Source organism: Heteronotia binoei, chromosome 5, assembly GCF_032191835.1.
Source record: "Heteronotia binoei isolate CCM8104 ecotype False Entrance Well chromosome 5, APGP_CSIRO_Hbin_v1, whole genome shotgun sequence".
Taxonomy (NCBI): Eukaryota; Metazoa; Chordata; class Lepidosauria; order Squamata; family Gekkonidae; genus Heteronotia; species Heteronotia binoei.
In genome coordinates, this window is record NC_083227.1 from 37,259,228 (window position 1) to 37,282,774 (window position 23,547).

A 23,547-nucleotide genomic window follows, 5' to 3' on the forward strand; every position below is an offset into this window, starting at 1 on the left:
AATATGATCTCAAGTACCCTGTCCTTTTTGGAATCCAGTTTGAACATCTGGCATTTCTCCTTCCATATATGGTAACAGTCTTCATTGTAAGATTATGTGCATCACTTTACTCCCATGAGAAATTAATGTGACAATCCAGTTTTTGCTGCAGTCCTTTATTCAGAATTGGAATGTACAGTGAGTGTTTTCAGTTTGTGGTTCCATTCCTTCTCTTACTTGTGTCCCTTGCTGTTCTTTCAGATGTGGGGACAATCCATGAAGATGGATGCAAAGTTTTCTGAGGCAAAAGGAGCTCCATCAGAGGAAAGAAAGAGGGTGCCGGCCCAGGAGCATACCCAAGATTCCCTGTCCAGTGGTAAGGGTGCTTCCTGCCCAGAAGGGACTGGGGTACCTAGTCAGGTTGCTGGGCAGCAGGTTCAGGACATGAGAAAAGACTACTTAGAATTGAGTTCTGAGACATAGTGCCATAGGATGTCATGATGGCCCCTTCAGTTTAGGGAGTGGTATATAGAATCACGGAAGGCAATTCCATTCTTATTTATGTTAATTAAAATATGCATATCTCACCTTTCAATTAGAAGGTGTCAAGGTGGCTCAAAAAAGAAAGAGAAAAGAAGAGAAATGTGTTAGCCGTGGTGAATAAATGGACCTGAATGGCCGAGGCTAGGCCAGTCCCATGAGATCTCAGAAACTAAGCAGTGTCAGCCTGGCTTAGTTCTGCACAGGAGACCACCAAAGAATTCCAGAGGCAGAGAATGGCATTACCACTTCTGAATCTCTCTTGCCTTGAATAACTGTGGGTTTGCCAGAAATCAGCTGTGACTTGACAGCACTTTACAAACACATGTACCCTCTAGGGGCCAATAATGTGGGGTCTGTGCCCTTGTTTAGAGGTTTTCCATGGGCTTCTGGCAAGCCACAGTGGGAAAGAGGATACTGGACTCTGGATGCTGGGGCCAGCCTAGGTTATTTCCTGTATGGGAGACCACCAAAGTCCAGGGTTGCTATGCAGAGGCAGACAATGGCATACCTCCTCTGAATGTCTCTTCCCTGGCACCCTCATGAGGTTTGAAGGTGGAGGATGGAGTGGATGTGATATGATGTCAATGTCTCTTCTGGCCTAATACTTGGATGTGAAGTCAGAGCATCCAGGAAACACATTTGTAGTACCCTAAAGTTGGTAGTACCGTAAAATTTCCAGAGCCTTGGCTCTGGGTTTTCAACTGGATGTGATCAAAATCACATCTGGGTTTTGGGCTGGATGTGACGGCAGTATGCCATGCAACATGATTTCCAGTCCCCGCTATTTCTCCTGCCAGTCCAGACTCCAGGACAGGTAGGAGGGCCCAACAGGCAGGAGAATGGTATCCCTGGGCCTTTGGTCTCATCCAGCAAGGATGCTGCAGCCTTTGGAGCTCCAGGATTCATGGGGGACATCTGAAATCTCACGGAAGCATTGGCAGCATTTATAACTCTCAGAGGTCAATGATGCTTCTCTTCCAACTCTCCCACATCTTACTGAAAGTCATTACACGTTTTCTTGAGTGTAGAAGACAAGGTTTCACAACCCTGGGAGCAGAGATGAAGCAGAATTCAAAGAGACCAAAATAGGGATTTGAGGTTAATATTCATTGTTCCACTGTTTCTTCTCTGTTACAGGCAGTGAAGAGATGTTGTCATGCCTTCGTCTTTGCAGAGCGGTGGAAATAACTGTTCCACATCTGGTCCAGGTATGGGGGAAGATAGTCATGGGGGATAGTCACTCCTTTCTCAAGGAGGTTTTGGTCCTGCTGACTGAGGAGAAGCTCTGAACTTCACTCTCTTTCTCTCTCTCTCTCTCGGCTTGGCTTCGCGAACGAAGATTTAAGAAGGGTGCAATAGTCCACGTTTGCTGCAGGCTCGCTGGTGGCTGACAAGACCAATGTGGGACAGGCAGGTCCGGCCACAGCGGCTGCAGGGAAAAGTCTGATTTAGGGTTGGTCCTGTAGCAGTGCGATTCTTCCTCAATCTCCTTTTGTCCTCAAGACCAGCTATGCGTGTGTTCTCAAAGGAAGAGACAGCCTGGTGGATGGTGTGCCTCCATGCTTTGCGATCTGAGGCTAGGTCAGACCACTGGTGATGGTTGATGTGACAGGTGCTAAGGGATTTCTTCAAGGAGTCCTTGTACCTCTTCTTTGGTGCCCCTCTATTTCGATGGCCGGTGGAGAGTTCGCCATACAGGGCAATCTTGGGAAGGCGGTGGTTTTCCATCCTAGAAATATGCCCCGCCCAGCGCAGCTGCGTCTTCAACAGCAGTGCCTCGCTTTACACATCCGAAATTCTACATCCTGCTCCCTCCCACAATGCCCCTGTCGAGAGTGTAGTCTCTGCCTGGAATGAGCTCTGATAGAGGAATCTGCTTTTTCTTTCAGTCACCATTTTCCTTTGAGGAGGTGGCCGTGTATTTCACTGAGGATGAGTGGGCCCTACTGGATCCAGACCAAAGAGCTCTCTACAGGGATGTCATGTTGGAGAACTCTGAGACTGTTACCTCTCTGGGTAAGGATCTTTCATAGGTGCCAAAGGTTCAGATTGCTGCCACTGGGGCAGTGCATGAATCAGATGATTGAAAAACAACATGTGGTTGTAAGGACTGCCCAGCTACCTCCCTCCTGCTAAGGGCCTCAAAGAGGTGGGGTGGCAGCAGAAACAATGGTTCAGCATTGTCCCATCCCGACTGAGGTAGCACTCCGCCAGGAGCCCCCCCACACACACCCCAAGGCCCCGACATACCTCGCAGCCTCCCGGCGAAGCCCTGTCAGCCGAGACCGCCGCCAGTTCGAGGAGCCGACATGCCTGTCCCTGAGTCTGGAGAAGCTGATGGAGCCGCAGTTGCGGCAGCGAGGAGGGGGAGGCCTGAACAACACCCCGCAGAGGGAATGGGGAAGGCTGAAACACAACACCAACGCTCCAGCCACCTCAGCAGACCCAAGAAGGACACGCCCCAGGAAGCCCCAGTTCAGCATCCTTGCTTATGAGCGAGGGCGAAGCTAGCCGGGGGTGGGACCTGGAAGACAGGGAGAGGGCCGGCGGGGAGGATAAAAGGCCAGAGACTGAGGGGTCGAGGAGGAAGCAGGCTGATGCAGTGCAAGGGGGAACAACAGAGAGAGAGGGAGTGGAGCCCATGCACAGCCGGGGAGAGGCAAGAGCAAAAGGGGTGAAGTAATCCAGCTCTGCCCTCCCAATTCTGAGACCTCTGGGATGCCTAGACGGGCCCAGATCAGAGTCAGGGCACACGTAGAGCAGCGGCCACAGCGGGGCGTGGTGGGGGCCACCAGGGGCATGACAGGCATGATACTAGATATATTATTCCTGGGACCTGGAGACTGGCAAGCCTACCAGGATTTGGGCTCATTTGGAGCTCTTGGCCTGTTAACTAAGAACAGCTGCCAGGCAGCTTGCATTGTATAGAGGGGACCTTTGGAGACCACTTTCTCTTTTTTTTTGTTTCCTGATTTTCTGTGCACCAGATGTTAACTTTTTAGGCCTTGATTGGGTTGGGAGTATTAGAAAAGTAAGGTTTCTTTCCTTATCTGATTCAGTATAAGGCAGCTTCATATGTTCAAATATTTAGAGTGTGCATGGAAATTAATTTTCAGAACAGACCCCTTTGTGTGGCTTCTAATGGGATCTCTTTATTCCAGCAGGTGACAATCAGAGGAATGAGGAGGAAGAGGAACTACAACCTCAATTGCCAGAGGAAGTGAAGAATGAAGACTTGAGAGGAACCTTCAGCAATCAAGGTGGACCTAAGTGGGAGAAAGGAAGCCAGATGGACAGGAAGAGGGGTAAACCCATTCCTTGCCAAGGGGATGATTTCCAAGAAGTAATTCACATGATGAAGGGAACATACAAGTGCTTGGTGTGTGGAATGAACTTCTCAAATCAATCCCAGTATAGGGTCCATTTTCAAATGCACAGTGGAAAGATGAGCCCACAATGGCTGCAGTCTAGAAAGACCAGAGCAGAGCTTTTTACATATCAAAGAACACATCCAGGAGAGAAACTTTATAGCTGCTCAGAGAGAGGCAAGAGATTCTCAGAGAAATCAGGCCTTGTTCAACACCAAAGGATTTTCTCTGGAGAGAAGCTATTTATTAGCTCAGAGACTGGAATGACATTCTCTGAAGGAGGAAAAGGTAACTTGCATTTTCCGAAGCACAGTATAGTGAATGCATGGAAGTGCTTTAGGTGCAGAAAGTACTTCAGATACAGATCAGAGCTCCTTGTGCACCAAAGAATCCATACAGGGGAGAAGCCATTTGATTGCTCCGAGTGTGGGAAGAGATTCCGTTGCAGTGACCATCTTAAAAATCATCTGAGAACTCACACAGGGGAGAAGCCTTTTGAATGCTTAGAGTGCGGGGGGCGATTCAGTCAGAGTGGCACTCTTCAACTGCATCTAAGAGCCCACACAGGAGAGAAGCCTTTTGAATGTTCATTGTGTTGGAAGAGGTTCAGTCGGAATGACCATCTTCAGAATCATCTAAGAATCCACACAGGAGAGAAGCCTTTTGAATGCTCAGAGTGTGGGAAGAGATTTAGTCGGAATGATGCTCTTCAACAGCATCTAAAAACCCACATAGGGAAGAAGCCTTTTGAATGCTCAGAGTATGGGAAGAGATTCAGTCGGTGGGACACTCTTCAACAGCATCTAAGAACCCACATCAGGGAGAGGCATTTTGAATGCTTAGAGTGTGGGAAGAGATTCAGTCACAATGGTGATCTTCAAAAACATCTCAGAACCCACACAGGGGAGAAGCCTTTTGAATGCTTACAATGTGGGAAGAGATTTAGTGTGAATGGCACTCTTAAACAGCATCTAAGAACTCACACAGGGGAGAAGCCTTTTGAATGTTCCGAGTGTGGGAAGAGATTCAGTCACGGTGGCGATCTTAAAAAACATCTAAGAACTCACACAGGGGAGAAGCCTTTTGAATGCTCAGAGTGTGGGAAGAGATTCAGCCACAGTGGCCATCTTCAACAGCATCTAAGAACCCACACAGGGGAGAAGCCTTTTGAATGCTCTGAGTGTGGAAAGAGATTCTGTCAGAATGGCGCTCTTCAAAAACATCTAAGAACCCACACAGGAGAGAAGCCTTTTGAATGCTCCAAGTGTGGAAAGAGATTCAGTTGCAGTGACCATCTTCAAAAACATCTGAGAACCCACACAGGGGAGAAGCCTTTTGAATGCTCCAAGTGTGGGAAGAGATTCTGTCAGAGTGGCACTCTTCAAAGACATGTAAGAACCCACACAGGGGAGAAGCCTTTTGCATGCTCCGAGTGTGGGAAGAGATTCTGTCAGAGTGGTGCTCTTCAAAAACATCTAAGAACCCTGTTGTGCCCTGGGCCTAGGCCATGATGCCTAGAGCACCTGGGGAAGTCTACCTTGAAGTTACTAGGCCAATGTCTTCCAGGATCCCTTCTGTCCCTCTCATTAGATTGGCAGAAGTTTTGGAGGGAAAACTTGCCCAGTGTAGAACAGAAGTGTGGGTTCTGGGAGGAAAAAATAAAAACATCTGGCTGGAGAAGGAGAATTCTCTTTGGAAACGCTGAGCTGGAGAGAGTTATTTGGAATCAGGAGGGAATATATAGTTAGTTGCATCAGGACTTTTATCTTTCTATATGCCACCTTTGCTGTTTTTTCTTCTTTTTCACTACTTCTCCAAAAAATTTTCAATTCACTTGTTCGTTCTTGAGCACTAAAATAAATTTATCGTTGTTATACTGCCTGGGTCTTCACGCCTCATCAGTCACAGATAAAAGGTGCTTGCTGAGAAGGGAAAACAGGGGTTGGGTGGGTGCTGTGGGCCCTCCCAGACAGACCCATACCATAGTGGTGGCAGCTTGTACATGTCCTCCCTGATCCCGTTTGTAACAAACCCACACAGGGGAGAAGCCATTTCAGTGCTCCAAGTGTAAAAAGAGATTCCATCCATCTCTCATGCTTCAAAAGTATCTAATAAGCCACACAAAGAGAAGCCATGTAACTGCTTAGCCCAGAGGTGTCAAACACATTTCTTATGAAGGCCAGATATGACATGTCACTGTCAGCTGGGGCCATGTGTGCCATAAAATGTAATGCCAGGTACTGAAGAGAATAAACTTCACAAAGGACACAGGCAAACCCAATGGACCATGTGACTTTTTCACTCAAAATACAAATATGCTTAAAACATTAAGAGTACTGCCTTTATTTAATAGTCTTTGGTAATTGACCCCTCTTGCTCTGAATTGTTGCATCAAAATCTGGAGTCAGTGTCTGAGCTGCAGCAATCTTGAGGATGCTGTTTAGCTATGTATCTGTAAGTTGAGGAGGCACTTTTGATTTATGAGCATTTATTACAGAAAAGAACTGTTCAGACATACCTTGTCCCATGAATATACAGAATTTTAGAAGCAAAAGCCTTAAGCTGGAGGTAATTTGGATCCCAAAACTGGTAAACTTTCCTAATGCCAACTTCAGAAATATTATCCTTCAATACAGCATCACATTGCTCACGTCTCTACCTGCAATTTGTGGCATATTTTCATTGATAGGTGGAGAGAAGAAAGAAAAGTCCTGTTCAGAAAAGATGATAAAAGGAATCCTGAGGGTGGGTGAAATTGTCATAGCATGTCAAAGATTTCATCCCATGAGGCACCTGTTTTAAGCAGAAACATAATATGTGCTTTGAAATTATGGGTATGAAGTTTATTTGTACCCCATCTAACAGAATGACATTTGAAATTGGGGCTCTGAGATCCTAGCCTAATGCTGTAACTGCTGTAATTAAATATGATGTCACATAAGAATAACTCTGCAGAGACAGCCTGAACCCAGTTGAAAGACGGTTTCAGTTTATCATTGATACTGAAAAACAGAAGCTCCAAACAATTACTGATGGTTCTGAAGGCAACCATGGAACCAAGAGGAGAGGCAAACTGCTCTGGCTGGTCTCCAGAAAGCATTCTTCCTGATCGATTTGGAGTTCCCCATGAAGATAGCAACAGCAAGCCTTGCCTCTGCCTGAAACAGCACCTGTGCTGAAAACAGGTCAGGTATCGGTGCTGAGAGACTGCAGCAAGGTGGCGGTACCAAGGCTGCTGGGTCACTGAGTCAGCCTTGAGAAAATAAAGCTCAGCCGGCGTGAAGCATAACAATTCCTTAGTCTCAGAAGACCACCCAGTTCAGAACCTCTCCACAAGGCTGAAGAAGTGGAAACGACCCCAACTGAAAGTCATAACGTCGTTTTATCTGCGGGTTAAACTTAAACAGGTTAGAGCAGGGGTATCAGAAAGGGGTCAATCAAAACGATTACCCTCCCGAGGGAACATCGTACACACCTCTAGCGTTTTGAGAAGCAGGGAAGATGTTCCAAGAACACTGATTTCCAGTGCATTCCTAAAGCCCCTTTCCTGGGAGTAAGCAAGCCCCATAGAGGAGGCTCGAGGGGGACCCTGATCAGACCTGCTCCGGATTGCTCCGCGGGAGCTGGCTTCAGTTAGCTTTCCCCTTCGATCTTCAAAAACCTGTGCGGAGTTACTCCAGAGTAATCCCACTGAGCTGCATAGGGCAACTCTGGCAGCAGCCCGGCTGAGGTCCAGCCCACCGGGGTACTGCAGCTCCGAAAGGGTTAAAACTGTACGCTGGAGAGGCCGAGAGGAGCGGGGAAGGGTTTGCTTTCTGAATGGGGAAATAGGGCTTCGGCGATCCAACAGTAGAGTAGAGCGTTGCAGCCGGACCCTGGGAAGGTTTACTCTCAAGTAAGTCATTTCAGCCTCGGAAGACAGAAATTCTGCTATCGTGTGGCTTGGCGAGGGGTTAAATAGTTTTAAGAAGCAATTTTCTGATGCATATTTTCATTTGTTAGCTCTCGTTGTGCTCCTGGCTGGGGCTGAATGGCGGGATGGAAATCAGTTGTCAGCCCGAAAGGTCAAATGGAGGCCCAGGAAGAAGTGCGGGGGAGGATCACGGGAGGAATCCTTCATACCCAGAGACTGGCTGCTCTACTACCCACGCCTTTTGGCCTGTGCTCCCCTCATCTGCAGTTTCCCCTAGTGGGGAGTATTTACGTTATTTATTTACATTAGTTATAGTCCGCCATTTAGGTGGGGCTCAATATATTCAAAGAGCCTCATGGCGCAGACTGTTAAAGGTGCAGTACTGCAGTCCTAAGCTCTGCTCAGGACCTGAGTTCGATCTCGGTGGAAGCTGTTTTTTCAGATAACCGGCTCGAGGTTGACTCAGTCTTTCATCCTTCCGAGGTCAGTAAAATTAGTATCCAGCTTGCTCGGGGGAAAGCATTGATGACTGGGGAAGGCAATGGCAAACCACCCCGTAAAAAATCTGCCATGAAAATATTGTGAAAGCAATGTCACCCCAGAGTCGGAAATGACTTGTGCTTTTTCAGGGGACCTTTCCTTTCCTTTTTTTCAATACATTCAATAAAATATGCAACAGAATTTGGGTTCTAGAATGGACCAGAAAGTTCATAATGCAGTCCAAAACGTGTGAAATTTTTTCTAATGGAGGGACCAGGAAATCCTTACAGACTTCATAAGACTTCCCTCTAGATTTCAATACTGGTCTTCAGTTATTAGGCTATTAAAATGCAACCCAATTTCAATAACTTCTTACCCAGACCCAAGGTTCACAGCTTACAGCAGAGTCAATAGCTTCTCCATGTTTTGGATTGCATTATGAAGTTTGTTTATTGTAGAAAGGATTTCTGAAGGCTATTAATCTCTCTATTGGAAATTTTGAAACTAAACTGTTGTTTGTAATGATTTGTAATTTTTCTGGAGGGAAGAAATTATAAATTGATGTTGATTTTGTATACACTGATTTAAAATCATATCTATGCAAAAATCAGATGTTAGGATTTAAGTGTATTTATTGTTTTTCCGTGATATTCTATCTGCTTGTCTTCACGCTGAAACCCTTTCTTCTATGCCTGCCTGGACAGAGCTGTTGCTCAACCCTTCGAGCCTGCTGAGGAGATACCTGCAGTGGTTAAGTTGTTATCAGTTGGTTTGTCCTGGGCGTCACTTTATCTTGAAATGCACCTACTACACAGATTGATCCCCAGAAATCAGAGGCCTATATGTTAAAATTAAGTTTCTAGTTTAGAAAGAGGGTAAAAGAGGTATCACATGCTTAAGCAACAGCAGACATCAGTCAGACCACCAAGTTATTAACCAATCATATTTTTTCCCGCCAAAAGGTCTATGTTTGAAGTTGTAGCGAAGTTCCGTCTTTCTATAAATGTATTGTGTAAACTCAAATCAGGGTCCTTGAGCCTGCTTCTGGACCCATGCAGGTAAAATAAATTCTGTTTTTTTCTGTTAAGGACTCTGGTTTGTGGTGTGGTTGTTTCCAGATTCAACCTTTAGGGTGACCCAGCATGCCCAAGAAATTCTAGGACACATAACATCCACAGCAGATTTTTCAAAAGCCAAATAGAGATGTTTGTCTTTCCTGAAAGACCATGCAAGCACATCTGAAAAAACTTGATACTTAATATAACACATTAATTCTGATCCACATACTACAACATGGACATTTCTTCTGATCTGCTTTGGTGTCTTGATCATGGTCAGTGATAAAACACAATTTGCTTTTGGTTTCTTTCAGCCCTTTTTTCATAGATACCTTTTCATCTCCCTCTTCATAGGAAAGTGAATAAGTCAGGGGCAACCCAAGAGAAAGGGGAAGGAGATGGAAGAGGAGAACCCAGAAGGCCCTGGAACTGGCAAGAGATCAAGGAAAGGTCCCCTTTCCATCCAAGCAGGCAGTGATGTTGAATTTGTGGAAAGAGCTGTGCCAAAGATCTTGGCTCAGGACACGATAACTACGCATGTACACAGCCGATGCTTCCAACAGTTCTGTTACCATGAGGCTGATAGTCCCCGAGAGTTTTGCAGCCAGCTCTATGGACTGTGCAACCACTGGCTGAAGCCAGAGAGGAACACCAAGAAGCAGATACTGGACCTGGTGATCCTGGAACAGTTCCTAGCTGCCTTGCCCCAGGAAATGCAACACTGGGTCAGAGGCTGTGAGCCAGAGACCAGTTCCCTGGCGGTGGCCCTGGCTGAAGGTTTCCTCCTGAGTCAGGTTGAGGAGAAGAGGCAGACAGAGCAGGTGAGGGTCAGGATCCATCTCCTCAGCTTGTTCCATTCCTTCTCTTACCTCTGCCCCTTGCTGTTGTTTCAGATGTGGGAATAATTGGTGAAGATAAAAGCATTCAAGCACTGACTTTATCCTAAAGCTTCCTGTTGGATATTTCTCTGAGTGCATGTTAACTGTCATCAAGTGGCTTCTGTCTTATAGTGACCTGTGAATGAATGTCCTCCCAAATGTCTTATTGTTAAGACCCTTGCTCAGGTTTTACAAACTGATGGCCATGGCTTCCTTGATTGAGTCAATCCATCCCATGTTTGATTTCCTTTTTTTCCTATCGCCTTCAGCTTTTCCTAATACTATTGTCTTTTCTAGCGAAACTTGCTTTCTCATAATGTCACCGATGTACAATAGCCTCATTTTATTCACTTTAGCTTCTGGGGAGAGTTCAGGTTTCAGTTTAGTTTAGTTTTATATCTTGCCCACCCTGCCGAAGCAGGCTCAGTATGGCTCACAATACTCAGTAAAATCACAATAAAACAATTAAATTAAACATTAAATTAAAACAGTTAAAACAATTTAAACAACTTGGTGCTAATTTCCATTTAGTTACAAATGGCATTCAGTGTTCTTAGACATCCATTTAGCTCTAATATCTCAGTGGTTTCAGTTAAAGGCTAGCTGAAATAATATTGTCTTGCAGGCCTTGTGGAACTGGGCAAGGTCCCGCAAGGCTGTGACCTCCTCAGGCAGTTGGTTCCACCAATGGAGGGCAGTGATTGATCTAGCATCCACTGATTCGTTTTTTGGCTGTCCATGATATCTGTAAAACTCTCCCCCACCCCCACATTTCAAAAGAATCAACTTTCTCCATGCCAGCTTTCTTCATTGTCCAGCTCTCACATCCACACATAGTAATGGGGAATACTATTGCATGAATTATCTTGAGCTTGGTCACCAGTCACACATTCTAGCTCCTCTTTAGCTATACTTGCCAGCCTCAATCTCCTTCTGGTTTCTTGTCTGCAGTCTCCCTTTTGGTTGACAATGGTGTAAGGAAGAGATCTACATAGAGATCTACGTAGAGTCAGCTGATAAGTTAAATCAAGTTACTGACCTATGTTTTGCCAGGAACTGTCTGATTTTTAGTTTGTCAGGACTGCTGAGTCTTCCTAATTAACAGCTGGGGTGGAGGAGGCAAAGGGAGCCAGTAGATCAACTTTTTCTCTCTGTTTCCATGACAAAGCCAAGCAGAAGGAAAAGAGTTGACCCACTGGCTCCCTTTGCCTCTTCCAATTGTTACTGATTCTTTTGCCAATTTTCATTCCACCTTCATCATTGCCTTTTCAGCAATGGCCCCTCGATGGTGGAATCAACTTCCAGAGATGGTGCGAGCCCTGCGGGACCTGAATCAATTCCGCAGGGCTTGCAAAACCTTTCTCTTTCAGCTTGCTTTTAAGACAGAACCTGGCTAAACTGACCTGTAGCCATCTAGCCATCTTATGTATGATTATGATCCATAGTACCTTATAGCACGTTTTATTTATTTTAATTAACTTATGTAATTGAATTGTATTTAAAATTGCTGTTTGCATTGTTTTTATTCAAATCATGGTATTCCATGTCTGTGAGCCGCCCTGAGCCCACCTTTGGCGGGGGAGGGCGGGATACAAAAATAATTTTATTATTATTATTATTATTATTATTATTTAAATCTAATCCAGTTTCCTTATAATTTGTTCTGCATATAGATCAGAGAGACGTAGAGAAAAATGTCATAGACTGACACCTTTGTCAATTTGGAAACCATTCTGTTTCTCTATATTCTATCCTAACAGTGGCCTCTTGTCCAGAGTACAGGTTGTGCTTCAAAGCGATCTGTTGTTGTGGCACACCTATTTCTTTTAAAATCAGACATAGATTTTCATGATCATCTGTGAAACACAAGCTGATTTTCCTGTAAAATTCTCTTGCATGCTCCAGTGATTGACTTAAATTTGCAATATGATCTTTTTGGAATCCGGCTCTGATCATGGATGCAGGGATGAGGAGAGTGGGAGTGGGTCAGGATCCATCTCCTCAGCTAGTTCCATTCCTTCTCTTACCTGTGTCCCTTGCTGTTCTTTCAGATGTGGGGACAATCTCTAAAGATGGAAGCAAAGTCCTTTGAGGAAGAAGGAGCTCTATTACAGAAAAGTGAGAGGGTGCTAGCCCAGGAGCATGCCCAAGATGCCCTGTCCAGTGGTAAGGGTGCTTTCTCCCCAGAACGGAGTCAGGTTGTTGGGCAGAAGATTCAGGACAGGATAAAAGGGGAATAGTTTTGCAGTCTACACAGAATTGAGTTCTGGGACATAATGCCACAGCAGGTAGTGATGCCCTTTCAGTTTAAGGGGGAGTAGATAGAATCATGGAAGGAAATTCCATTCTTATTTACGTTAATTAAAATATGCATATCTCACCATCCTTCCATTAGAGGGTCTCAGGATGGCTCAAAAAAAGAAATGGAGAAAAATCTAGGTACAGCTGTTAGCCATGGTGAATAAAGGGACTGTCCACATTTCCCAGACCTGGATGGGTGAGGCTTGTCCATTCTCTTCAGATCTCAACCTGGATTAGTTCCTGCATGGGAGACCACCAAAGCAGTCCAGGGTTGCTATGTAGAGGCAGAGAATGGCATTACCATATCTGAATCTTTCTTGTCTCAAATAACTGGGTTCACGAAACGATGGCTGTGACTGATGCACTCTTGGAAACTCCTTGGCTAGGGGCCAATAATTTGAGTTCTGTGCTCTGGTTTAGAGGCTTTCCATAGGCATCTGGTAAGCCACAGTGTGAAAGAGGATACTGGACTAGGGATGCTGGGGTCAGCCCAGTTAGTTCCTGCATGGGAGATCACCAAAGAAGTCCAGCGTTGCTATGCAGAGGCAGACAATGGCATACCACCTCTGAATGTCTCTTGCCTGGCATTCCCAAGGCCTTCGAGGGTGGAGCATGGGGTGGACGTGATGTCATGTCAGTGTCTCGTCTGGCCTAATACCTGGATGTGAAGTCAGAGCATCAGGAGATGCAGTGGAAAGGCAGCGAGCACTCTAATATTTCCAGAGCTTGGCTGACGCCTCAAAATCACATCTGGGTTTTGGGCTGGATGTGACAGCAGTATGCCATGCAACATGATTTCCAGTCCCTGCTATTTCTCCTGCCAGTCCAGACTCCAGGACAGGTGGGAGGGCCCAGCAGGCAGGAGAATGGCATGCCTGGGCCTTTGGTCTCATCCAGCAAGGATGCTGCAGCCTTTGGGGCTCCAGGGTTCCCAGAGGACATTTGAAATGTTACAGAAGCATTGGCAGCCTCTATAACACCCTGAGTCTCATGGGTACCTAGTGCGTCTCTTCCACCTCTCTCACACCTTCCTAAAAGTCATTACACATTTTCTTTAGTGTAAAAAAAAAAGAAACATTGGGAACACTGATGTGTGAAGGAGAATTCAAAGAAGCAACCACAGTAGGAACTTGAAGTTAACACTTAACCTTCCCAGTTTTTCTCCCTTGCAGGCAGTAAAGAGATGTTGCCAGTCCTTCATCTTTGCAGAGGAGTGGAAACAGCTGCTTCATGTCTGGCCCAGGTAGGAGAGAATAATGGGGGAGTAGTCAGCTTCCTCCTCCTTTCTCAAGGAGGTTATTGGTCTTGCTGACTGAGGAGAGAGAGGTTCTGAACCCCACCCTCTTTACACAGACTAAACTCTACATCATGCTCCCTTCCAGAATGCCCCCATCCAGTGTGCAGAATCAGAGAGTTGGAAGGGACCTCCAGGGTCATCTCCAGAGAGCCTGGTGTAGTGGTTAAGTGTGCGGACTCTTATCTGGGAGAACCGGGTTTGATTCCTCACTCCTCCACTTGCATCTGCTGGCATGGCCTTGGGTCAGCCATAGCTCTGGCAGAGGTTGTCCTTGAAAGGGCAGCTGCTGTGAGAGCCCTCTCAGCCCCACCCACCTCACAGGGTGTCTGTTGTTGGGGAGGGAGATAAAGGAGATTGTGAGCTGCTCTGAGTCTCTGAGTGGAGGGCGGGATATAAATCCAGTATTGTCTTCTTCTAGTCCAGGCCCCTACACAATATAGGAAATTCACAAATCTTCCCGAACACACATGCATCCTCAGTGCCCCCTGTTCCATTCCCAGAAGATGGCAAAAACTTGCCAAAATGTCCTGGAGAAAAATTGCTTACTGACCCCAAAGTGGCAATCATCATTTTCCTGGGCGTTTAAGAAAAGTCCACAGGAACTAAGGACTGGTGCAACTCTTTCTGCCCTCCTTTTCATGATCTGCTTAATTCACAGAATCAGCATTGCTGTCAGATGGCCATTGAGCCTTCAAAGAAGGAGAGCCCACCACCTCCTGAGGAAGCATGTTTCACTGAGGAACCGCTCTATCCATCTTTCTTCCTGAAATGATCTCTGACAAGGAAATATGATTTTTCTTTCAGTCATCCTTTTCCTTTGAGGAGGTGGCTGTGTATTTCACTGAGACTGAGTGGGCCCTGCTGGATCCAGGCCAGAAAGCTCTCTACAGGGATGTCATGCTGGAGAACAATAGGACTGTGGCCTCTCTGGGTAAGGATCTTTCCTAGCCAAAGGTGCAAATTCAGGTCATTGCGGTGATGCACGAATCAGACTGTTGAAAAGCAACATGTGGTTGAGGACTACTCAGCTACTTCCCCCCTTCTGGGGACCTCAAAGCAGTGAGGTGGCAGAGGAAACCGTGGGCCAGCATGGCCAGTGGTGTGGCCGTCATCCAAGCCAGAGAGGGTGTCCTGGCTTGAGGCCTAGGTGGGACTGAGAGGCCGTCAGGAAGACTCTGGAAGACACCCACTCCCAATCTCTCAGTTGCCAACCTTTACAACATGCTGTAAGGATCCTGGCAATTCCCAAGGTTCTGGCAGGGTAGGGTCCCAAGGGTCACCAGGATTTGGGCTCATCTGGAGCTCTTGCCCTGTTAACTAATAACACCTGCCAGGCAGCTTGCATTGCTTGGAGAAGGCCAGAACAGCCATCTGAGGATCTTCAAGACAGTAAGACTTAAAAGTTTAAAGAAAGGTTTTAGCCAGAAGATAGTGAATTTTTTGTTTGTTTGTTTGTGTTGTGATCTTAGGCCTCGTGAGGCCTACAGGCTTCTGGGAAGCCTGTATCAGCATAGTTACAGGGCCTACTTTTCCCAGGATCTCTTCTGTTCCTCTGATTGGGTGGGCAGCAGTTTTGGAGGGAAAACTTGCCCAGAGGGGTGGGACTGGAAGGGAAGGGAATAAAAGGCCTAGCTTCAGACAGGAAAGTGTTCTCTTTGGAAAGGCTGAGCTGGAAACAGGCTGCAGTAGGAGGGTGCTCTCACCTAAGGGTAATGCGTCTTTGGCATTAGAGGAAGGGAACGTTTAGTTAGTCACTTCAAGACTGTTATTTTCTTTGCATCGCCATTACTGTTTCTACCTTTCACTGTTTAACTGTAATAATTAAACCCACCTGTTTGTTTTGAGCAGTTACAATAAACTCATTGTTATACTGCCTGGGTCCTCACATCTCTTCAGTCATGGATAGATGTTCGTTAAGAAGGGAGACATGGGTTGGGTGGGTGTTCTGGGCCCTCCCAGACAGATCCATACCAAAGTGGTGGCAGACAGTAGAGTCCCTCCCTGGTCCCCTGCTAGGCAACAGTGTGTTTAATTTTTTGTGATTAAGAGGCTATGGCTGAGAACGGATGGGCATCCTGGGGTGGCTGGGAGGCAGCCAAAAGCGGAACGGCTCAAAAAGAGCCATCCCAGAGCCTCCACACGGTCCCGGTGAGGTGGCTGCATCCCTTCCATGAGACTGCTGGGCTCCTCCACATGGAGAGGCGCCTCAGATGTTGCTGCTCTGTATTTTTTTTTTATTGGCAGAGTGCTCATGCGCACAAGCGCTCTGTCTGGGCTGCAACGGGAAAAAAAGCCAGAAAAGGCTCAGGGTGGCTTGGCGCTTCCACTTTGCCAAGTTGCCTCGTGTGCACCCCTCCCCTTCTGAACATCGAGGAGGCGACTGACAGCTGGCCCAAAAATTTACTACCACTTCCGAAGTGGTAGCTTTTTTAGCCGGGTGGATCAGCCTGGAGGACGGGGTGAGTGTGGGATGGGGACGGGCAGCAAGTGTTGCCATCTGCAGGGATTTTTTGGGCCAACTTCAAAGGCATCTCTTGAGTTGACCCAAAGTGCTGGTCTGTTAGTATATTGGTAGTTATTTGTTTGTTTAATTGTAGTTTTTGTATTTTGTTTTGTAACAGTGTTAGTCTTTTTGTTTTTCGATGTTGTTGAGTTTGATTGTGTTTATTTATGATAAAAACAAAAAAATCATTCATGACAAAGTGCTGGTTTGTAATCAGCCTATATTTCCTTTCTGTGATGACTGCTAAATCAATAAATTTGCTATGCATATAAATCATGTCAGGAATTATTTGAACTGAGCGTGAGTCCGTCCCAGAAGGGCATGCTAAATACCTCAGGGTGCTCATTCATACACATGCCCTTCCCTACAGAGATCAGCCCTGACTGTGATCTCTATAGGATCCATCCCCTTTACAGTGGTCATGATTCTGGGCTTTGATATTGACCATGTTTCTGTCCTCCTGGAAGAATTTTTTCTCTTCCATGGATTTCTTTCCTTCACCATACAGGAATGTTTTTTGTCTCCCACTCCACCACCCCACCCCCAAGAAAGCAGCCAGGAATATAAGAGACTATGGTGGAGAACAGCCTTCTGTTTAAAGAACGGCTGGAGAATTTCTCAGGAAGACCTCACCTAATTGAAGGCATGCCTGGAGTCCTGCAGAAAAAAGGAGGATGAAAATAATGAATTACGAAATTATTTGAGAGACTGTACAGAGGGAAAAGACCCTCAATGAAATCCTAGAAGTCTCTGAGGAATACAAAAAATGCAGATCATTCCATACTTAAAATAACATCACTCATAATTATATGAAGCAGATTGATTAGTTATGCAGATTAGCTCTCCAGATAAAGGCAAAGTTAATCCCCTGTGCAAGCAGCAGTCGCTTCCGACTCTGGGGTGATGTTGCTTTCGCAACGTTTTCACGGCAGACTTTTTACGGGGTGGTTTACCATTGCCTTCCCCAGTCGGCTACACTTTCCCCCCAGCAAGCTGGGTACTCATTTTACTGACCTCAGAAGGATGGAAGGCTGAGTCAACCTCGAACCGATTACCTGAACCCAGCTTCCGCCAGGATCGAACTCTGGTCATGAGCAGAATTTAAGATTGCAGTACTGCAGCTTTACCACTCTGTGCCACGGAGCTCTTTTAGCTCTCCAGATACAATTAATTCAATATGAGTCCATATTCTTGCAGATGTCTGCTTCTGCTGACCAGTCACTTGTGGTTTCGGCTCCAGAGGGCACATCCCTTTGTCCAGTCCAGGGTGCTTTCTTTGCTTTTTCTTCTTGTCTCTCAAAATAGTCTGCTTTCAGGAGGTCGCAAACTTACTGCAAACACATCAGCTTGCAGTTAGAACAGTGGCTTCTTTGAGATGTTAGCTACCTTCTCTAAGAGCATTGATGGCTTCCCTTAACATCTGATGTTAGGAAGATACTAGAATTAAATAAACTCTAATATGGATTTTATATGCCTGATCGAACTGTCTCCAATATTCTTGTGTATCTGTAAATACAAAATATGATTTCCTGGTGTGCCTCTGGGTTAATGGTGTAAACTAAATATGCAGATAAGTAGCCATCAGTAATGCCAAGGGAACGGGCAACGAATACCCATGGGAACGTTCCTCCTCGCTTCTGAGCAACTCTTGGTTTGGTAGAATTATTCAGCCTGCTGAGTAAGGAGGGAGGGAGACCTTCTGGGGCCTGGTATCTGGAGACTTGGAAGCTCCTTCCGGGGCTGAGCTCAGCTGTTGTTCTTGAGTGGCTGCACTATCCTTAAATAGTAGATATTCCAGGAAAGGAAGGTGGGGTGTTACCTGAGGACAGCCATTCTGGATGAAGCCAAAGCACATCAAACCATTCCTACAGCAATCCCCTGGATGCCTTTAGGTCTTAATATTAGGTGGAGATTAGTTTGAGTGCTTTCTTTGGAGCTGTACTACTCTGAGGGGTGGCCCATAGTGAGTAGTCTCACAACTTAACCCTGCAACCCAGGGGTAAATGGCTTAAACCAAATCACACAGCACCTGCTGTGTGGAGAGCATTGATTCCCCTCACCCCAAGGGAGCTGAATCATGTGAGATTTAAAATATTCCCATGTAAAAAACAGCAACAGGTCCCCAGTTGGAACAGTTTGTTTGAGCCACAGCAGGATAAAGAAAGCACAGTAACCACCTTCCATCTCCCCAAGAGCCCAATGAGCAACTCCTTCCCAAAGCAAAGACCCTTCCATCCTCTTGAGGCAGGAAAGCTTCTGTCAATGAAACACATACAGAACACTGAGGTATACCTGCCCAGTCAGTGTGCTCCAATACTTGGGTTTCTCCAAGGACGGCCGACACCATCTCCCCCTGTCCTCAGGGAAGAGGACTGACAATGATGACAACCCTCTGCTACTCTCTGGGTCTGCCAAATTAACTTCCCTGCACTTACATTACATTACCCTAGTCATATCTGCTCACTTGCTCTGTGCTGACTGCCTATTGCAGGTGTTTTTTTAGAGGATGGAGTAGGACACTCTTCTGGGGCTGTATCTGGACTTTTTGACACTGCATGTTCCTCTGGTTGGGCTTCCAGAGAGCCTCACTGTACTGTAACTAGTTTAATGACCTTGAGGCCTGATAAGCAGTCTTCTGGCTCTCTCTTGCTGACAATAGGATACCTCTGTGATTGACTCTGTGATTTTAGGAAAGACAGAAATGCCTGGATGATTCAGAAATGGTTGTGAACTATACAATAGATGGGCCTGGCTAAGGTGCAGCGAATGTCTCAAAAACAGCAAGAAAATGGCTCTGACCTTGAGATGGGTGGTCCTACACTGCAGGGTTGGTTTTCTCATTGGTCATTAACTGCCCAGCTAAGAACTGGCACCTTTTCCAAAAACCATAGGGGTCCCCATTGAACTGGGGGGATCACTTAGTGAGTTCCTGGCTTCTCTCCGTCCCAGGAAACATGTATTTTCGGGAGGCTGAAAATCAGCTCCTCCTGGCTCTGCTCACAACTGGAAGGAAACTCTCAGTGCAGTTGAAGGAGTGGATATCTTAATAACTTTTCATTTAATTGTCAGTGCAGAAAATCAAAAGAGCTGCATGACAAGTCAAATGGGAACAGTGGGGGAACAATTATTTTCCAGTAAGGACATCTGAGGAGAGATAAGGAGAATATAAAAAAACCAGCTCTATGGGAAGGCCTGACAGGGATAAGATGTGACCAGCATCTCTGTTTGGGAGGAAAGATCTGATCAAAGAAATGGAACAGTGTCTGACTGGTGCCTTGGCTTCCTGCATGGGTGCTGATTGAAACTCTTTATTCCAGCAGCAGATGTAGAAGAGACAACTGAGGAATTCCAGGGGTTCTCTTTGGAAAAACCCAAGAATGAAGATGCTGAAGGACATTGTGAAGATGGAGCACAGAGGCAGCAGGGAAGCTATGCAGGTAAGAGGAGGGATAAGCCCACCCCTTGCCAAGAAAGCGGTTTCCATGAAATCTCAGATCAAGAAGAAAGGTCAATCAATAAGAGAAGGAGCAAAGGTTCCATTCTAACCAGAGAATCCACTCCAGGGAAAATGAAAGTGTGGCCTTTGCAAAGACCTTCAGTCAGAGAATAAACATCGTTTTGCAGATGCAAATTCCCTTAGGAGAGAAACTATACAATTGCTTGCAGTGCAGAAAGCACTTTAGCCGTAAAAGAGTCCTTCACATCAAAAAGATCACACAGGTGGGTAGCAGTATAAACAGAGTCCAAACCAAACATGTCTCGCGGAGTAGGCTTAAATGTACTTTTAAAGTGTATATTATTATGCTGTACAGTATACATCAGGAAGAAGCCACTGAAATATTTAGAGTGCACATGGAAATTCAGGTGCAGGTAAGACCCCTATGAGTGGATTCTAATGGGATCTCTTTCATTATTCCAGCAAGTGATGATCGGAGGAATGAGGAGGATGAGGAACTGCATCCTCAGTTGCCCGAGGAAGTGAAGAATGAAGACTTGAGAGGAAACATCAGCAATCAAGTTGAGCATAAGAGGGAGAAAGAGAGCCAGATGGACAAGAAGAGGGGTAAACCCATACCTTGTCAAGGGGGGGATTTCCAAGAAGTAATTCCCATGGTGAAGGAAACATCTAAGTGCTTGATGTGTGGAATGAACTTCTCAAATCAATCCCAGTATAAGGTCCATTTACGAATGCACAGTGGAAAGAGCCAACAATGGCTGCAGTCTAGAAAAACCATGATTCACAGAGCAGAGCTTCTTACATATGAAAGAACACATCCAGGAGAGAAACTTTATAGCTGCTCAGAGAGTGGCAAGAGATTCTCACGGAAATCAGACCTTGTTCAGCACCAAAGGATTTGCTCTGGAGAGAAGCTGTTCATTAGCTCAGAGACTGGAATGAAGTTTTCTGAAGGAGGAAAAGGTAACATGCATTTTCCAAAGCACAGTATAATGAATGCATGGAAGTGTTTTAGGTGCAGAAAATACTTCAGATACAGATCAGAGCTCCTTGTGCACCAAAGAATCCACACAGGGGAGAAGCCATTTGATTGCTCTGAGTGTGGGAAGAGATTCCGTTGCAGTGGCCATCTTAAAAATCATCTGAGAACTCACACAGGGGAGAAGCCTTTTGAATGTTTAGAGTGTGGGAAGCGATTCAGTCGGAGTGGCACTCTTCAGCTGCATCTAAGAACTCACACAGGAGAGAAGCCTTTTGAATGTTCAGTGTGTTGGAAGAGGTTCAGTCGGAATGACCATCTTCAGAATCATCTAAGAATCCACATAGGGGAGAAGCCTTCTGAATGCTCAGAGTGTGGGAAGAGAATCAGTACTAATGGTGATCTTCAAAAACATCTAAGAATCCACACAGGGGGAAAGCCTTTTGAATGCTTAGAATGTGAGAGGAGATTCAGTCACAATGGCGATCTTAAAAAACATCTAAGAACCCACACAGGGGAGAAGCCTTTTGAATGCCTACAGTGTGGGAAGAGATTTAGTGAGAGTGGTACTCTTAAACAACATATAAGAACACACACAGGGGAGAAGCCTTTTGAATGCTCCGAATGTGGGAAGAGATTCAATTACAGTGGCGATCTTCAAAAACATCTAAGAATTCACACAGCGGCCAAGCCTTTTGAATGCTCAGAGTGTGGGAAGGGATTCAGCCACAGTGGCCATCTTCAACAGCATCTAAGAACCCACACAGGGGAGAAGCCTTTTGAATGCTCAGAGTGTGGGAAGAGATTCTGTCAGAGTGGCCATCTTCAAAAACATCTAAGAATCCACACAGGGGAAAAGCCTTTTGAATGCTTAGAATGTGGGAAGAGATTCAGTCGGCGTGACACTCTCCAAAAACATCTAAGAACCCACACAGGGGAGAAGCCTTTTGAATGCCTACAGTGTAGGAAGAGATTCTGTCAGAGTGGCACTCTTCAAAAACACCTAAGAACCCACACGGGAGAAACCTTTTGAATGCTCTGAGTGTATAATTGATTCAGTTACAGTTGCACTTTTCAAAGACCTCTAACACAGGGGAGAAGCCTTTTGCATGCTTTGAGTGTGAGAAGAGATTCTATCAGAGTGGGGCTCTTCAAAAACATCTAAGAACCCTGTCATGCCCAGGACCTAGGCCATGAGGCCTAGAGGACCTGGGGAAGTCTACCTAGAACGTACTAGGCCGATGTCTCCCAGGATCCCTTCTGTCCCTCTCATTGGATTGGCAGAAGTTTTGGAGGGAAAACTTGCCCAGTGTAGCACAGAAGTATGGGTTCTGGGAGGAAAGAATAGAAGGTCTGGCTGGAGAAGGAGAGTTCTCTTTGGAAAGGCTGAGCTGGAGAGAGGGGTGAGTTATTTGGAATCAGTAGGAGGGAATATATAGTTAGTTGCATCAGGACTTTTATCTTTCTTTGTACCACTTTTACTGTTTTTCTTGTTTTTCACTACTTCTACAAAAATTTTACAATCCACTTGTTTGTTCTTCAGTACTAAAATAGATTTATCGTTGTTATGCGGCCTGTGTCTTCATGCCTCTTCAGTCACGGATAAAGGTGCTTGCTGAGGAAGAAAACACAGGTTGGGTGGGTGCTCTTGACCCTCCCAGACAGACCCATACCAGAGTGGTGGCAGCCTGTACAGGTCCTCCCTGATCCCCGTTTGTGACAAACCCACACAGGGGAGAAGCCTTTTCAATGATCTGAGTGTAAAAAGAGATTCTATCCATCTCTCATGCTTCAAAAGTATCTAATAAGCCACACAAAGAGAAGCCATGTAACTGCTTAGCCCAGAGGTGTCAAACACATTTCTTATGAAGGCCAGATATGACATGTCACTGTCAGCTGGGGCCATGTGTGCCATAAAATGTAATTCCTGGTACTGGAGAGAATAAACTTGACAGAGGTCACAGACAAACCCAATGAACAATGTAATTTTTACTCAAGATACTAACATGCTTAAAACATTAAGAGTATTTCCTTTATTTAACAGTTTTTGATAACTGACCCCTCTTGCTCTGAATTGTTGCATCAAAATCTGGAGTCAGTGTCTGAGCTGCAGCAATCTTGAGGATGCTGTTTAGGTATGTCTCTGTGAGCTGAGAAGGTACTTTTGATTTATGAGCATCTGTTACAGAAAAGAGCTGTTCACTGACATACCTCATCCCATAAATAGAATTTTAGAAGCAAAAGCCTTAAGCTGGAAGTAATTTGGATCCCAAAACTGATAAAATGCCCTAATGCTGACTTCAGAAAGATTATCCTTCAATACAGCATCACATTGCTCCCCATCTACCTGTGAGTTGTGGCATCTTTTCATTGATAGGTGGGGAAAAGAAAGAAAAGTGCTGTTCAGAAAGGAAGATGATAAAAGGAATCCTGAGGGTGGGTGAAATTGTCATAGCTTGTCAAAGACTTCATCCCATGAGGCACCTGTTTTAAGCAGAAACATAATATGCACTTTGAAACTTTGAGTATAGAGTTTATTTGCACCCCATCTGACTTTCCAACAGGAACTGAAGGTGGCTTATGATATTTTATAGAGAGAATGAAATACGCCATATGTTACCAGCAAGGTTTTCAACAGAATTACATTTGAACTTACGGCTCTCAGATCTTAGCCTAATGCTGTAACTGCTGTCAGTACAAGTGTCACATAAGAATAACACTGCAGAGACAGTCTGAACCCAGTTGAAAAACTGTTTTAGAGTATCATTGATACTGAAAAACAGACGTTCCA

The 23,547-nt window shown here is 45.5% G+C and overlaps 2 protein-coding genes across 4 annotated transcripts in view; both read left to right on the top strand.

The window, feature by feature from the left end:
• Positions 1–5,769, top strand: part of LOC132571947 (oocyte zinc finger protein XlCOF6-like) — a 39,741-nt gene extending 33,972 nt beyond the window's left edge. The window contains exons 3-5 of the mRNA XM_060238739.1: positions 1,660–1,730; positions 2,412–2,538; positions 3,684–5,769. Of these exons, the coding sequence (XP_060094722.1) occupies positions 1,660–1,730; positions 2,412–2,538; positions 3,684–5,401 (1,916 nt within the window). The 3' untranslated portion in view covers positions 5,402–5,769. The remainder of the gene's footprint in view (positions 1–1,659; positions 1,731–2,411; positions 2,539–3,683) is intronic.
• Positions 5,770–7,677: 1,908 nt separating this feature from the next.
• LOC132572288 (zinc finger protein 135-like) overlaps positions 7,678–23,547 on the top strand; it is a 49,027-nt gene continuing 33,157 nt past the window's right edge. Inside the window, exons 1-7 of one of the 3 annotated variants that reach the window (XM_060239181.1) lie at positions 7,678–7,785; positions 9,696–10,162; positions 12,271–12,385; positions 13,693–13,763; positions 14,622–14,748; positions 19,638–19,757; positions 20,240–22,327. In XM_060239181.1, the coding sequence (XP_060095164.1) occupies positions 9,740–10,162; positions 12,271–12,385; positions 13,693–13,763; positions 14,622–14,748; positions 19,638–19,757; positions 20,240–21,789 (2,406 nt within the window). In that variant the 5' untranslated portion in view covers positions 7,678–7,785; positions 9,696–9,739 and the 3' untranslated portion in view covers positions 21,790–22,327. Of the gene's footprint in view, positions 7,786–7,983; positions 8,287–9,695; positions 10,163–12,270; positions 12,386–13,676; positions 13,764–14,621; positions 14,749–19,637; positions 19,758–20,239; positions 22,328–23,547 lie in introns of those variants that run through there. The other 2 variants (XM_060239182.1, XR_009555423.1) reach the window with 2 other exon arrangements.